Below are 13,873 nucleotides of genomic sequence, written 5' to 3' on the forward strand. Positions count from 1 at the left end.
AAAGTTCGAGATGTGTTAGTTCAGTTGTTGCTGAACACATTTTTCCAGGACCTTGGATAGCATGGGAATGTTGGTTAATGGTCTGAAGTTGTTAGGGTCAGAGTTGTCTGCTGTTGTTTATTTTAGGATGGGGTAATATCACCCGTTTTTAGGCAATCCGGGATGTGATCTTGTGCTAGCGAGGCATTGATGATTTTGGTCCAAAGAGGTGAGATGATATGGAAGAGGTGAGGTAAGCAATTTGAGGGGACTGGGTTATTAAAGTGGTTGTTGAGTTTGGTAGTCGCTAGAATATTTGTGATGTCATTGAGATAGTAGAGTTTGAAAGTAGACCAGTGAGAGTTAATTTTGGGCAGCGGCAGCTCATGTAGTACAGAATTATCGGCTTGACTGCTCTTTGTGGTGACTAAGTTAATTGCCGCCGTACTAAGCTTGAGTTTGAGGGAGTTTGTTTTAGCTCTGAAAAATTAGGAAAATTCTTCACTATTCAGCTGTGATTTCGATGTTAGGAGTGAGGATTTGGCTAATTTGTTAGATTGTTGTTTCAGAATTTCGAAGAGTTTCTTTGGTCTATTTTTGGCCTTGTCTAGTTCTGATCTGAAAAAAATATTTTTGTTGATGGTAGGATGCTTTTATTGTAGGAATTTCTCGATATCCGGAGAAGTTTAAGATGATGGGGGGATGGATGTTGCCTCCATTTCCATTCCGTTGATCTGAGTTCACGTCTCTATTCATTCAGTGCACCGCTGAACCATGGGTTTTTGTCTTTGTCCAGAAATTTTTTGAGTTTTGGTGGAGCGGCTTGGTCGAAGACTTTGATCATTGAGGAGTTGTAGTGAGCAGTGAGGTTATTGACATCTGACAAGTTGTTGGGGGAGTGTGAGCCTTCTCACAGTGGGAGGCAAGGTTGTTCCAATCAATGTTTTTTGTGTCTCATATCCAATGTTTCGCCTGGTTTGTTGCGAGAAAGTTTTCTTGTAAGCTGAGGAAATTTGGAAGGTGATAATGTGATGGTCTGACCGGTCACAAGGAGGAACCGAGAGCGATTCAATCGTATTTTGTTTAGAGATGATCCATTCGAGAGTGGCACCCTTTGTGTGAGTCAGCGTTGAGATAGCTTGGATCAGGGAATGGTCTGCTAGGAAGGTTTTGAGCCATTATCAAAAATGGGGTGACCCAAAATGGTCCTGGGCCTGGGTACAGTTCACTATGAAAAACAAGGGTCCTAGAACTTGATTTAAATTGATTAAAGCAAACCTACAATCATTATTTGTAAACGCTTGTTAGAGCCTTGGCATAAATGGCTCACAGTTTTAATTCATTCATTAAGCTAAAGGTGCAACAACCAAGAACAATATATTGGAAACAAAGAATTTTAATTCCAAAGTATTTCAACAGTAAATTGTTACTTCATTTACTTTTAGACACTTAAGGTACACAGTGGAGGTTACTCCTAAGGATGTGCAAGAAAAGGAGTGCTCAAGTGATGAAGGGATGAATAGAAGAAGCAAGAGTTGGTGATTTTGGTTAGACTGGTCGAATGATCTCAGTCACTTATACAGACTGGCCACATTTAGTTTTCAATCTAATTTGTTTTTCATACGGAACACAGTAAAAATCCTTGTGTAGCACATTTTCATAATGGGGGAATTCGTGGTCCAGGTGGGGTATTGATGGGCGTCGACGTTTCGACCCGACTTAGCGCCTAGGGGTGAGTGGGGGCCTCAGCCTGCGAGTCTTCTTCAGGACAGGAGGGCAACCTTGGTACTGGGGTGGTGTCAATATCATATGCCCTTGTATAACTCAGGGTAGTGGGTGCAGTCAATACGAACAGTGAATCATTGTCTTAATTTCTCCAGAGGAGCCTATGCTTCGTCAGGGCCTCACATCAGTTAAGATCAGGTGGGGGGGGGGGGGCGGGCGTCCTCATCCCAGATAGAAGGGTAGCGTTTGATCCTTCCCTCAAGGTGCTTTCACTGCAGCTGCTCGTCTCAGTAGGAAAGTGGCGTTCCGAGTCTGCGCTTGAAAAACCGGAAGGTTTTGAGGGCGTTAACCTGCTTGTCCAAGGGGTTATTCCAGAGGAGATTAAAATCGCCAAGGAATATGTCATTGGAGTGAGGGGCAGAGTTTGAAGTAATGATTTCCATAAGATATTCTGTGAATTCTGCGTTCGAACCTGGTAAATGGTAGAATATATGTAGTTTGTGGGTATGGATACTTGATAATTTAACAGAAATCCCGAGGTATTCACAAGAGACTAGCGGTTCCGAGTGAAACTTTGAGCTGGTGATGTCGGAACAATGTATGCAAGCTATGCCTCCACCTATCTTGTGTGTTCTGTCTAGTCTAATGATGTTGTAGTCAGGGGGGACTAGAAGGTCAAGGCATGGTGAGGATGATTCATTGAGCCAAGTTTCTGTGAGGATGATTATATCCATTTTCCTGTTGAGGGCGAGGTCGGCGATGTCAGAGGCGTGTTTTGGGGCTGAACATGTTTGAGGAAATCTTTGGAGTTGGCTCAAGATTCTCGGTGTTAGCGGTTAATGATTGAAAGGTTATTCAGGTTTATTCCTCTGTGTATTGGATGAGAATTTCTGCTTGGGTTGACTGTGAGAATAGCGTATTCTTCTTTATTTGTGGTAGGGCAAACCGGAGTTTCATATAGCAGTAGTAGTGTTTGGATTTCATGGTCCGTTATGTTGTTGGGGAGTTTGAATGTGCACAAGAATCGATTGGTTGGAGGTAGTGGGATAGTTTGTATCACCTTATCGACGGTTGCTAGAGATTTTTCAAGATGTTTAAGTGTAGAAAGAGAGTTTTCAGAGAGTTGTAAGATGTTTCTGATTTCTAGGATAACGTTTTATAACTTTCGGGAGGTGACTTAAGGAAGGGTTTGGGTAAGTCTTGATAAGGAGGGAGATAGATGATGGTAGGTGTTGAGAGGGGGGCATTGTTGTTGGTTCTCTTGATAGATCTAGATGAGGGAGCGGATGCGATGAGTGATAAGGGAGGTGAGTTGTTGACGCTTCTTTCATTGGATCTGGGAGGAGGCAGGGTTTGTAGATCTTCCGGAGGTGCTGATGGGGTGGTGGGAGTAGTTAGGTCTTGAGGTACACTGGGTGGTGTGATGGACTGGCTTTTTAAGGCACAGAGAAGATGAGAGTTGTTGATGCTACTTTCACCAGTCCTGGGTGAAGTAGGAGGTCGTTGATCATCAGGAGATAAAGGGGTGGTAGGAGTGGTTAGGTCCTGAAAGAAACTGGATTGGGTGATGGTGTGGGTTTTAAGGGTGAAGAAGTATTTGTCAAATAGTTATAGGTCCTTGTTAGCTGCTTGAATGAGCACAGTGCCATTTTTATAGGGCTTTCTATTCAGTGTAGCTCTGAGGTTTTGCGCGGGTGTCGTTGTACACCTAGTTCCGTAGGGAATATTTTTATGGTCCTGGATGGTTAATAGCTTAGAGAAGGCCGATCGACATTTTGCTATTTTTCTTGTGAAAAATGAGGTTATTGATTATAGTGCCTTTTTGGAATTGAAGGAGGGATCTAGGAATAGGTTATCATGGTTTTTTCTGAGCAGATTGTGTTTGAAGGTTTTAGAGGCACTTTGATAGATTATGGGGGTATTGAATAGAGTATGCGCTGTTACCTTCCGGTATCATGTTTGGTCCAGCCATGCTGTGAAATTCTTTTGGACAGTGGGGGAACGACCATAAAACATATAGGTTGAGCTCCGGTCCTCAGATGGCTGTTAGTGAGTGCTAATTCTCCTTCTGTGTGTAGCTGTTTCAAGACGGCTGTTGTTTTGGTGGACGCTGTAGCGAGAAGAAAGCTATCTTAGTGAGTGTAAGCAAATGTCATTTGACTTGGGTGATTTTAATGCTGATTGAAGTAATAGGAATAAAGAAATAGTCGTTATGAGATGGCTGCCGTTTAGTTGGGGTCCATAACAGGATAGCAAATGTCATTTGGCTTGGGTGGTTTTAATGCTGATTGAGATAATAGTAATAAAGAGATAGTTGTTATGAGATGGCTGCCGTTTAGTTGGGGTCCATAACAGGAAGACTGCTGATTTGTTGTTGATAATCTAAGGTTTAGCCGTTACAAAATGGCTGCAATTTTAGTTACAAGCTTGATGCTGTTTCAGTGTTGATTAGATGATATTCCGCAGTACCAGATGGCTTAGTCTTTTGTTTGGGAACAGTTACAAGATGGCTGCGATTATTGTGGTAGTCGTTGCAAGATGTCTGCCAAATTTGAGAATCTGCAATAGGTACACAATTTGTAACTTGGAAGGGAGCCGTTACAAGATGGCTGCTGTTAAGGTGGTAGCCATTTTAAATGCTGGCTAGGGAAGCAATAGCTTGGAAGAAAAAGGCTTCACACCGCGTGAGATGGCATGTGAGAACAAGGTTTCTCTTAGCAAGCTATAAGGCTGAACTCAAAACTTTGACACCCATAGCCCTATATCAAGTGTGTTTTTACTCATATATTATCCCGGTGGCACACCTCACTTCAGGGGGCAGGCGCCGATTCAGGAGGAGAAGGTGAACTGGGGAAGGCGGGCAGATGTGACTAAATAAAATAAGTAAATAAATAAATAGGGTATGCCGTCGAAGGGGCTCTTCCATGTGATCATGATATGCTGGTTGCAGCAGATTGAAGCGTGCGATGGTAACCAGGACTGCACGGGCCGGAGGCAGAGCAACTGGTAACCAAGTAGAGAACATAAGGCCAAGTAGTGAAGATAAAGATGATCCGAGTGGGGCCACTGGCGTCCTTGGTCCGGAATTTCCTCCCAGACCGGATCAAAGTGCAACCAGGACTGCACAGGTCGGGCTGGAAGCAGCTGGTGGGTCGTGGGGGCCAAGAAAAGAAACTAAGGTCTGAGTGGGGCCGCTGGCATCCTTGGGCCAGACTCCACCTCCCGGGACCGCATCACAGGGCACGGCACAATCTCCACTTCCCGAGGCTCGCCGATGCAGCAGGCAGGAACTCCGCAGCTGCAAGGCTCCTGGAGTGAGCCAGTGCGGTGCGGTGAGCAATCCACAACAGAGGTACGAAACGGGGTTGTTGGTATCCTGGGGCAGACTCCGCTATCTCCCGTGATCAGCCCAAGGGGTCTCTCCAGTGCAGCCACGACTGGAGTTCCTGGGCTGCTATCGGGGAGCGATCGATCAGCCGATTCCTCCAGTGATGTACCCATCAGCTGGGGCTTACTGCCCTGGGCGGCAGCAACCGATTGAGGGAGTCAGTGTATCTCCGATTGCAATAGGGTCCCCGCGATGGCTCCGATGCACAGGGGAGTGAGGTCTTGACCCTGTTTGTTCGCCAATCCAATCGGCAGAGGGCACCGGACTGGGGAAACATCAAGGGTGTCTGCTTCACCCTACTTGCGGTCTCAGTTGGACTCAGCCAATCGATGAGGCTCACTCTGCATACAGTCCAGGAACGGATGAGCGAGGCCGGAGGACGTCTTATCCAGAATCTTCATGCAGTAAAGGTACAGAGTCGTTAAATTACTTTTCCCCAAAAAATCTCTTTAACTTGTTTAGTTACATTGCTATTTTGATGGTATTGTAGCTGAAACTCCTTCCACCCCAGTTCATCTTTTCCGATCTGGAGGTGGGCATCAAGTTGGCATTGACCGAACATAAAGATCATTAGGAGAATACCAACTGAAAATGTCCCAGAGAAATTGTGGGCCTTCTCTGTGCAGTGCCTTATGTGCAGTGCAGAGAGCCTTGAATTTAACACTCTGACCAACTGTCAGCCAATGCAATTCCTGGATACCTGACCTAATGGACTGATATTTGGGCACATCCAGGACTAGTCTGGCGGCGGGGTTTTGCACCGCCTGCAGCCTTCTGAGTAGGTTACTTTGGAGGTTGGTATATAGACCATTACAATAATCCAATTTTGATAAAACCAGGGAGGTCATCACCGTTTTTCTGGTGTTTTTGGGAATAAATGGGAGAATCTTGCCTAAGGTTCTAATGGTAAGGAATAAGGAAGACACAACCTTAGAAACCTGAGACTTAAAATTAAGTTTCTCGCCTATAATGACCCCCCGATTTGTAGTTTTGGCTACTGGTGTGGGAGGGGGGCAAGGGTGTCTGGCCACCAAGCTGGCAACCACGGTGGAAAAAGGTTTCCAAGCAACACCACCTCAGTTTTGCTTGAGTTCAACTTAAAGCAGCGCCTACTCATCTAGTTGCTCAGGGTGATCATACAGTCATGTAGTTTGAGGGAGTAATTAACTTCCTTGTCCACTGTCGAAATTACCAACGGAGTGTCGTCTGCATAGGAAGTAGGGATTAGGTCAAAACTTCTAATCAGAGGAGTGAGTTTGGAAACATAAATGTTAAAAAGTGTAGGGCTCAATGAGAAGCCCAGCGGTTCCCCACAAGGCAAGACAAAAGGTGCTGACTTAAAATCGCCCAGGTGTACTGTTTGGGTTCTCTCTGATAAAAACAACGTTAAAAGGAAAAGGGCCTTTCCTCCTATACCTATGGTGTTTAATCGTTGAACCAGAAGTGTATGGTCCACTGTATCAAATGCCGGGGATAGGTCGAGCAGAATCAGAGCTGCTGACTCTCCGCCATCCAGCGCAGTGCAAATTTCCTCTGTGGTCTTTATCAGAGCCGTCTCAGTGCTATGACTTGCTCTGAATCCAAACTGACTCTGGTGTAGGATTTGATTGTCTGCAATAAAAGTGTAGAGTTCATCATTTATTATTTTCTCAATCATTTTCGCAGGCATAGGGAGTCTTGCAATAGTACGGTAATTGGCCGGGTCCGTTATGTTCAAGTTGGTTTTTTTAGAAGCGGCAATACACAGGCCTGTTTCCACATGGTAGGAAAACATCCTCGTGAAAGCATCTGATTACACATACTAGATAACTGTGAACTAATAAGATGGCTGATGCTTTGTAGGATCCTAGGAGGATATAGCTTTTGAGCTGTTCATTAACATTGAAATAGCTGCTTGGTATGTGGTCAACAGCATATATTAGAATAGAATATAGGATTCGACTCTCATACACATTGCCAAGAAATTAACATCTCATTCAGGAGTAATAATAAAAAAAACACTTGTGTTAGCCTTTAGGGATTTTTTTTCCTATGGTTTTATATTTTGAGTACTCACTGACCATAGCATGTCAGCAAAAAACTAAACCTGAAGAAGCCTGTTTTGAAAGACACTTTTTAGTTTGATTTTCTAAATTTTCTAAATACTCAATGGGAGATTCAGCGTGGAAGAGTTGCAATATATACACTGCTTCGAATACATTTTGGAGGCCAAGTCGGCATAAGTCAGGCACATGTACCACATAAAGTAGAATTTTGACTTTCAGACAGGTAGAAGTCGGTTAACTTTCGGAATTTTGTCCGGGCAGACTGTTATGTCCCGTTCTTAAGGAGATTAGCACTGACGCGCCTCCAGCTGGCGGGACAGAAGGATCTAGACGCACGACTCACACTGGAGGAGATACTCGAGGTGCTGCGGGAATAGGGTGATCAAAGCACTAAAGTGATCAGTGACGTTCTGAAACACTCTGCCTCTCTCCTTCATTGGCAGGCTGGTGGTGTCTAAGATGGTAGTTCTACCACATTGCCTGTACGTGCTCCAAAACGAATTGTGCAATATACCCATGCAAGTGTTCAAGCAATTGAACTCAGTAGTGGTACCCTATACTGGGCTGGCCATCGCAGTAGAGTTGCCTTGAACACTTTAACCCGACTGTATGAGGAGGGCGACTGGAAGCCCCCAGGTTGGATTTGTATTACTATGGCTTACATATTTCAATGTCCTGCCGACGACACAACTTCTGGATAAAATGCTCACATGTGGTTAATGGCGACGACTTATCTCTCTCCTTTATAATGCCATAAGGGTCGACAGATTGGGCCCTCCACCGAGAGCTCGGGCAGCATGGGATAGGTATGTGCCGGAAACCCTAAGCGAGAAGAAGTGGAAAGCAATAAATACACTCACACATACTGTATCTTGCAATGCGTGCTTCAAGTTGATACATTTTTACTACTTACACCGCACATATATGACCCCAGTGAGACTGCCCTGTATCGACATGGACCGCTCAGATGCGTGCCCTCGATGCAGCGCAGAAAGGGTGGATTTTCGGTATCTAGCATGGGGATGCCCTGAGGTGTATTCCATTCTGGACCCGGGTGGTGGAATTAGTGAAAGGGGTCCAGGCTTTCGGGAGGATACAACACCACTACACTGCTTACTTTTTTTTTTGAGTTTAAAAGCTTTATTAGAGAAGAATAGGTATTACAATAAGGTGACATCAGCAAAATATGAGAAAAAAGGCATACGATGGGATAAGGTAAAGAGAAGCAGCCGATATCACAATGAAAAACAAAGCATTTTGAATTATGGGGAAGGGAGGAGGGGGGGGAGGGGGGAGAGAGGGAAAGAAAACATGGTATTTATCATAGAAGATGGATAAGTAAAAATAGAAAATACATTAAATGTCAATCAAAAAGTACAGTAAAAACCATCATATTCAATAATTGCTTGAATTAAAAATATGTAGTAAAGGAGATCAATATAAAGCTAAATAATTACAACATTGAGACTGAAAAATATCATGGAAACTGCAGGCAAGAGTACATGTGTTCAGGGGGGCTTGAAATTATCCGAAGAAATTGGAGAGTAACTCTTTTTGGCGGATTGATCGAGGTATAGAGTAAGAGGTAGCCAGTAAAGTTCAACATTTCGGGAAGGTTTGCAGGAGGAAGCAAAGGCAACATCAAGTCTGTGTGACTGACATACAAGATTCCACCAACAATTTAGAGACAATTTGTTCAAAGATTTCCAATTAGAGACGATATGTTGTAATGCAAGAGCCAGCATAAGATCAAAAAGACCATGAGAATGTGGGGGGAGATCTAAATCTTCTGAAAGGCTACCAAGAAATACAAAAGAAATGGAGCATTGAATAGAGATGTTAAAAATACGAGAAAGGCGAGAGAATATCTGAGACCAGAAAATACGAGTTGAAGGACAGAAAAAGAAGAGGTGCAAAAGATCTGCAGAGGGGGCATTACAGGTCCAACAAGTAGATACAGAGTCGGGTTGAAAGCGAGAGATAAAAAGAGGAGAAAGGTATAGTCTGTGGTAAAAGAAAAATAGGGATTGAGTGAGAGAGGCAGTACGGGAAATCTTCAAGGATCGGGCCCATATTTTGTCCCAAAGAGAAGTCGGCCATGAAGAATGTAAATCCGTTTCCCAAGACAATTCTAATTTTGATTTGAGACGATCTGGGTTGGGGGCTGAGAAGTACCGGTAAATGATGGAAGCTTTAGGAGTTGTAGAAAGGACAGTGAGTAGAGAGGAAGACGAGGCTGATAGGTCTTCAGAGGGGAGAGAGTAATAACGATCTAGAATGGTTTCCATAAGGATAGGGAATTTCTTTGCAAAAGAAGGAGGGCAGTGGAATTGAGAACGAAATTTAGGAAATGAGCAATGGGATGACCCATCAAAAAGATGATGTACCCAAATGATACCTTTCGCTCTCCATGAGGGCCATGCAATAGGTCTGTTGTTAATTAATAGAAGTGAATTGTACCATATAGGCTATAGTAGGAAGGATTCCTGCGACACTGAGGTAGGTGAAACTAAAGGGCGTAGAAGAGAAGAAGTATGCTTGAATAAAAGGGGATTAAGGCACGGGGCTTTAGAGGTAAAGCGAATTACCTCTTGGAAGGAGTATGGAAGCAGTAATTCCTGTTCAACAGAAAGCCAGAGGGGAGAAAAAGGGGAGGGTTCCTGAGATAACCAGCGGGAAGCTTGTCGAAGGGAAAAGGACTTATGATAGAGGCGAAAGTCTGGAAAGTTGGTACCACCATTAAGTTTAGATTTACGTAAGTGTAAAAGCGATATGCGGGCTTTTTTCTGCTTCCAAAGAAATTTGGACAACACAGAATCAATGCGACGGAAATATGAGGTTATATTTCTTTGATATATTCTATGCCCAAAGCCTCTGTTCTCGTTAATGGTCAACTCACCTCCCCATTCACACTCCGTGGAGTTCGTCAGGGCTGTCCCTTATCACCTCTTTTATTTATTTTAGCGCTTGAACCCTTCCTTACTTCCATACGCAATAATCCATCCATCTCTGGCTTCCCGTACGGTAAACGCCATCTTAAATTGTCTGCATATGCTGACGATATTCTTTTATTTATTTCAGACCCGACTACCTCAGTCCCCGCTTTATTAGACGAATTTCAGAAATTCTCCTTGGTCTCAGGTTACAAAATAAATTCTGACAAAACAGAGATCCTTCCTTTAACCAAATTTTGTCTCCCCCACTTTTTCACAGCCACTGGCTTTGCTTGGAATTCTACAAAAATTAAATATCTCGGTGTTCTTTTTTTCTAGCTCTATTTCTTCTTCTATTCAACTCAACATGAATGCAGTCATCTCTAGAATAGACTCACTACTCACCTCTTGGAATCCACTATTTCTTTCCTGGTGGGGCCGTCTTGACTCCATCAGAATGATGATTGCCCCTATTCTGATTTACTTATTATCCATGCTCCCACTTCGTATTTCAACCTCATATTTCCGTCGCATTGATTCTGTGTTGTCCAAATTTCTTTGGAAGCAGAAAAAAGCCCGCATATCGCTTTTCAACTTACGTAAATCTAAACTTAATGGTGGTACCAACTTTCCAGACTTTCGCCTCTATCATAAGTCCTTTTCCCTTCGACAAGCTTCCCGCTGGTTATCTCAGGAACCCTCCCCTTTTTCTCCCCTCTGGCTTTCTGTTGAACAGGAATTACTGCTTCCATAATCCTTCCAAGAGGTAATTCGCTTTACCTCTAAAGCCCCATGCCTTAATCCCCTTTTATTCAAGCATACTTCTTCTCTTCTACGCCCTTTGGTTTCACCTACCTCAGTGACGCAGGGATCCTTCCTACTATTGCCTATATGGTACAATTCACTTCTATTAATTAACAACAGACCTATTGCATGGCCCTCATGGTACACTGCTTACTTTTGACATATTACAAAAGCCAAGAAGCACAAGATGGTTTATAAACTCTTGCAACTCATCCTGGTTTTAGCAATGCACAGGGTAGCAGTAACATGAATGGGAAAGCGTACCACCACAGTAGATGAATGGGTAAGGGATGTGCGTAAGTGGTCGTTGGCCGAGGAGGCCCACATGAAGGCCAGTAGGGGGGATGAAAAATTAGAAGAGGATCTTGGGACATGGAGGGAGTTATACAATTTGTTGTTAAACCCTGATGCAAATCTAAGTGGTCAACATGTCTCGGATGCAAGTGAATGTACAACTGAGGAGGATTTGACCTGATATCTCTGATATTTTAATGACAAGCTTTTTGACACAAGATAACTGGTAATGCAATAGTAATAATGTACTACCTACACATTTTGCACTTTCCCGTGGATCCCATCTCACCGCAGGGTTTGTAATTGTATACCTATTGTGACTTTATTAAAAAAAAAGATAAATAAAGGTTATTAAAAAAACTTTCAGCATTTAAGCAAGGAGAGCTGCTCTGTATGTAGAAAACACTAAAACAGGCACAGATGCCACTTTACCAGAGACTCTTCATAGTCTGAATTGGGTGTGTTTAAGTTGTTACTGCCCTATTTGATGCATGAGTCAAGTTGACTTGAAAACCTATTCGACCTCTGCTCTTTCCTATGACATACATTTGATTAATTGTTGTCCAATTTCAGTAATTTGATGTCAGTTTTCTAATATCTAGTAAGTGCAACATACATATTGTTGTCTAACCACCTTTCTGTATTACTATATTTGGAACATTTCGAAAAATCTGGTTTTGAATATAACACAAGTTGTGTATATTAATGTATTTAATTAAACTTAACTCCCAGTCACAGCCTTGTTTGAAAGTTGGCGAGAGCTCTTATTAACACAGTATGTGAGATAATGAAGCTAGTTAAGTGGGGAATACAGGAAATTGGTGAGTGCACAATTTCTTTTCAGGTTATGAATCTTTATCCAAAGCATGCCATATTGGTGGGAAGATATATTGCTTTGTAAGTATGCTACTGAAGTGTCATCATACATTACTCCTTGTTTAACACTGTTAAAGTATATAGTGGGTAGTGCACACTGGTTTTTCACATTTTATACATTTATAAGTGTGATTTTGTACATTTGTAACGATTAGTAATTTCCTTTAATTTATACAAATAATGTAATGTTGAATTTCATGTTTCAGATAATGTAATGTGTGATGTTATAAAGATGGAAAGTGCCACCTGAGCGGGTTTTTTTTCTCTCTTTTTAGGTGTTGGCTGTAAGCTGTATTTAACTCACATCCAGCAAATATATTAACTCAATTATTTTCTAGTTAATTCTTTTATGAGTGTGTAGCCATTTTCAGGCCTCGTTTATAAACCGATTTAGATATTTATTGTCAACCTTTTGTATCCTACATAGACTTAGAGTGGGCTGTATATCTGCTCCTTGCTCATAATTTGCCGCCTTCCCTTGTCTGTCTTAGTTCCCTCCTCCTGATTTGATGGTTCCCTTTCTTATTCTTGTGTTTGTCACACCCAAGAAGAATTTCAGTCTCACCATGTTTTGATTGGATGACTTGTATCTATCCACTGCTGATGTCATGGATTGCATTGCCTCCCGCTCTCTGTCTTTACTTGTCGTCCGTGCTTTACATTCTTTCCTTGCCCCTTTCTACTTTATTCAAAATGTAGCCCTAAACCCCGCAAAGAGAACCTTGCCATTTGCTCCATCTGCCTCCTGCTGCTGCATCAGTGAGTGACCACCTTTGAATGCTTTTCCTTCAATTTCAAAATGAATGCCAGTCAGGCACACAATTGCCACCTTGAAATGCTTTCTAATTTACATTCAACTCACATTTCATGATAGCCATTGCACATACATAAGTGTGCACACAGCTGTCATCTAGGTGTGCTTTTAAAATAAAAAACAATCCAAATGGTCACCATATGTGTGTATGCAAGGTAGCCATCTTGAAATGCCTTTTTTTAGGCTTTAAGGAAAACTATTCCATGATGGTTGCCATACATGCTCACACACTGCATCATTTGGATACAAACACAATCATTGGCAAAGCCAGTAGTCTGCAGTGCAGTGCATTTTCACAAGTGAGACCCATTGGCTTTGCCTGTGTTTGTTTTGGTATTGGATGGATAAATATCAGTTTACATCTGATCTGTATTGTGAGTACTGAGCTAAGCTGTCCCATCTAAACGAAAACCTTAAGCAATGTTACGCTTTCATGAAATGCTGTAATTTAGTTGAGGATATATAACTAGCACATAAATGTCACTCACATGTCTCAATGTTAAAGCACATAAGCAGCTGGTTACCAGGAATTGAGCAGGATAACTTAAAAAGAACAGGTCTTAAATTTCCAGATGATCTTAGATTCCCAGCAGACTGGCAGTATGAGCTGTATGAAGCAGCACATACTTAAGTACATCAATTTAAGTTATGACTTTGAATATATATGGATATCTATTGTATTTGTTGAGCAATCACTTCTCCTTTTAGTTGCTTCATATCATTTTAAATATAATTGACTTTTCAGTGTGAGACCTTGATACCCTGAGCTACCTAAGCAATTGTCTTGCTTCCCTTAAATTTATGCAAACCATAACTCTTTGTCTTTTCCCGCTTCTTTTTAGAAAGGTCAAAATGCATGTCTACACCAACAACAAAGTAACCAGGATCTATGACGTAATTGGAACAATCAGAGGATCTGTAGAGCCAGGTCAGTTGCACTTCATTCTACCACAGTTGTCCTGACACAGCCAGGTCTTTGCAACCACTGAATGTTGCAAGGTTGGCCTGTAAATTG

The 13,873-nt window shown here is 42.4% G+C and overlaps 1 protein-coding gene across 1 annotated transcript in view; it reads left to right on the forward strand.

Moving 5' to 3' along the window:
• Positions 1-13,873, forward strand: part of LOC147696878 (N-acetylated-alpha-linked acidic dipeptidase 2-like) — a 476,544-nt gene that overhangs the window by 236,332 nt on the left and 226,339 nt on the right. The window contains exon 10 of the mRNA XM_086933986.1: positions 13,701-13,786. Coding sequence (XP_086790112.1) covers positions 13,701-13,786 — 86 coding nt within the window. The remainder of the gene's footprint in view (positions 1-13,700; positions 13,787-13,873) is intronic.

This window comes from Lissotriton vulgaris, chromosome 8 (assembly GCF_964263255.1).
Source record: "Lissotriton vulgaris chromosome 8, aLisVul1.2, whole genome shotgun sequence".
NCBI lineage: Eukaryota > Metazoa > Chordata > Amphibia > Caudata > Salamandridae > Lissotriton > Lissotriton vulgaris.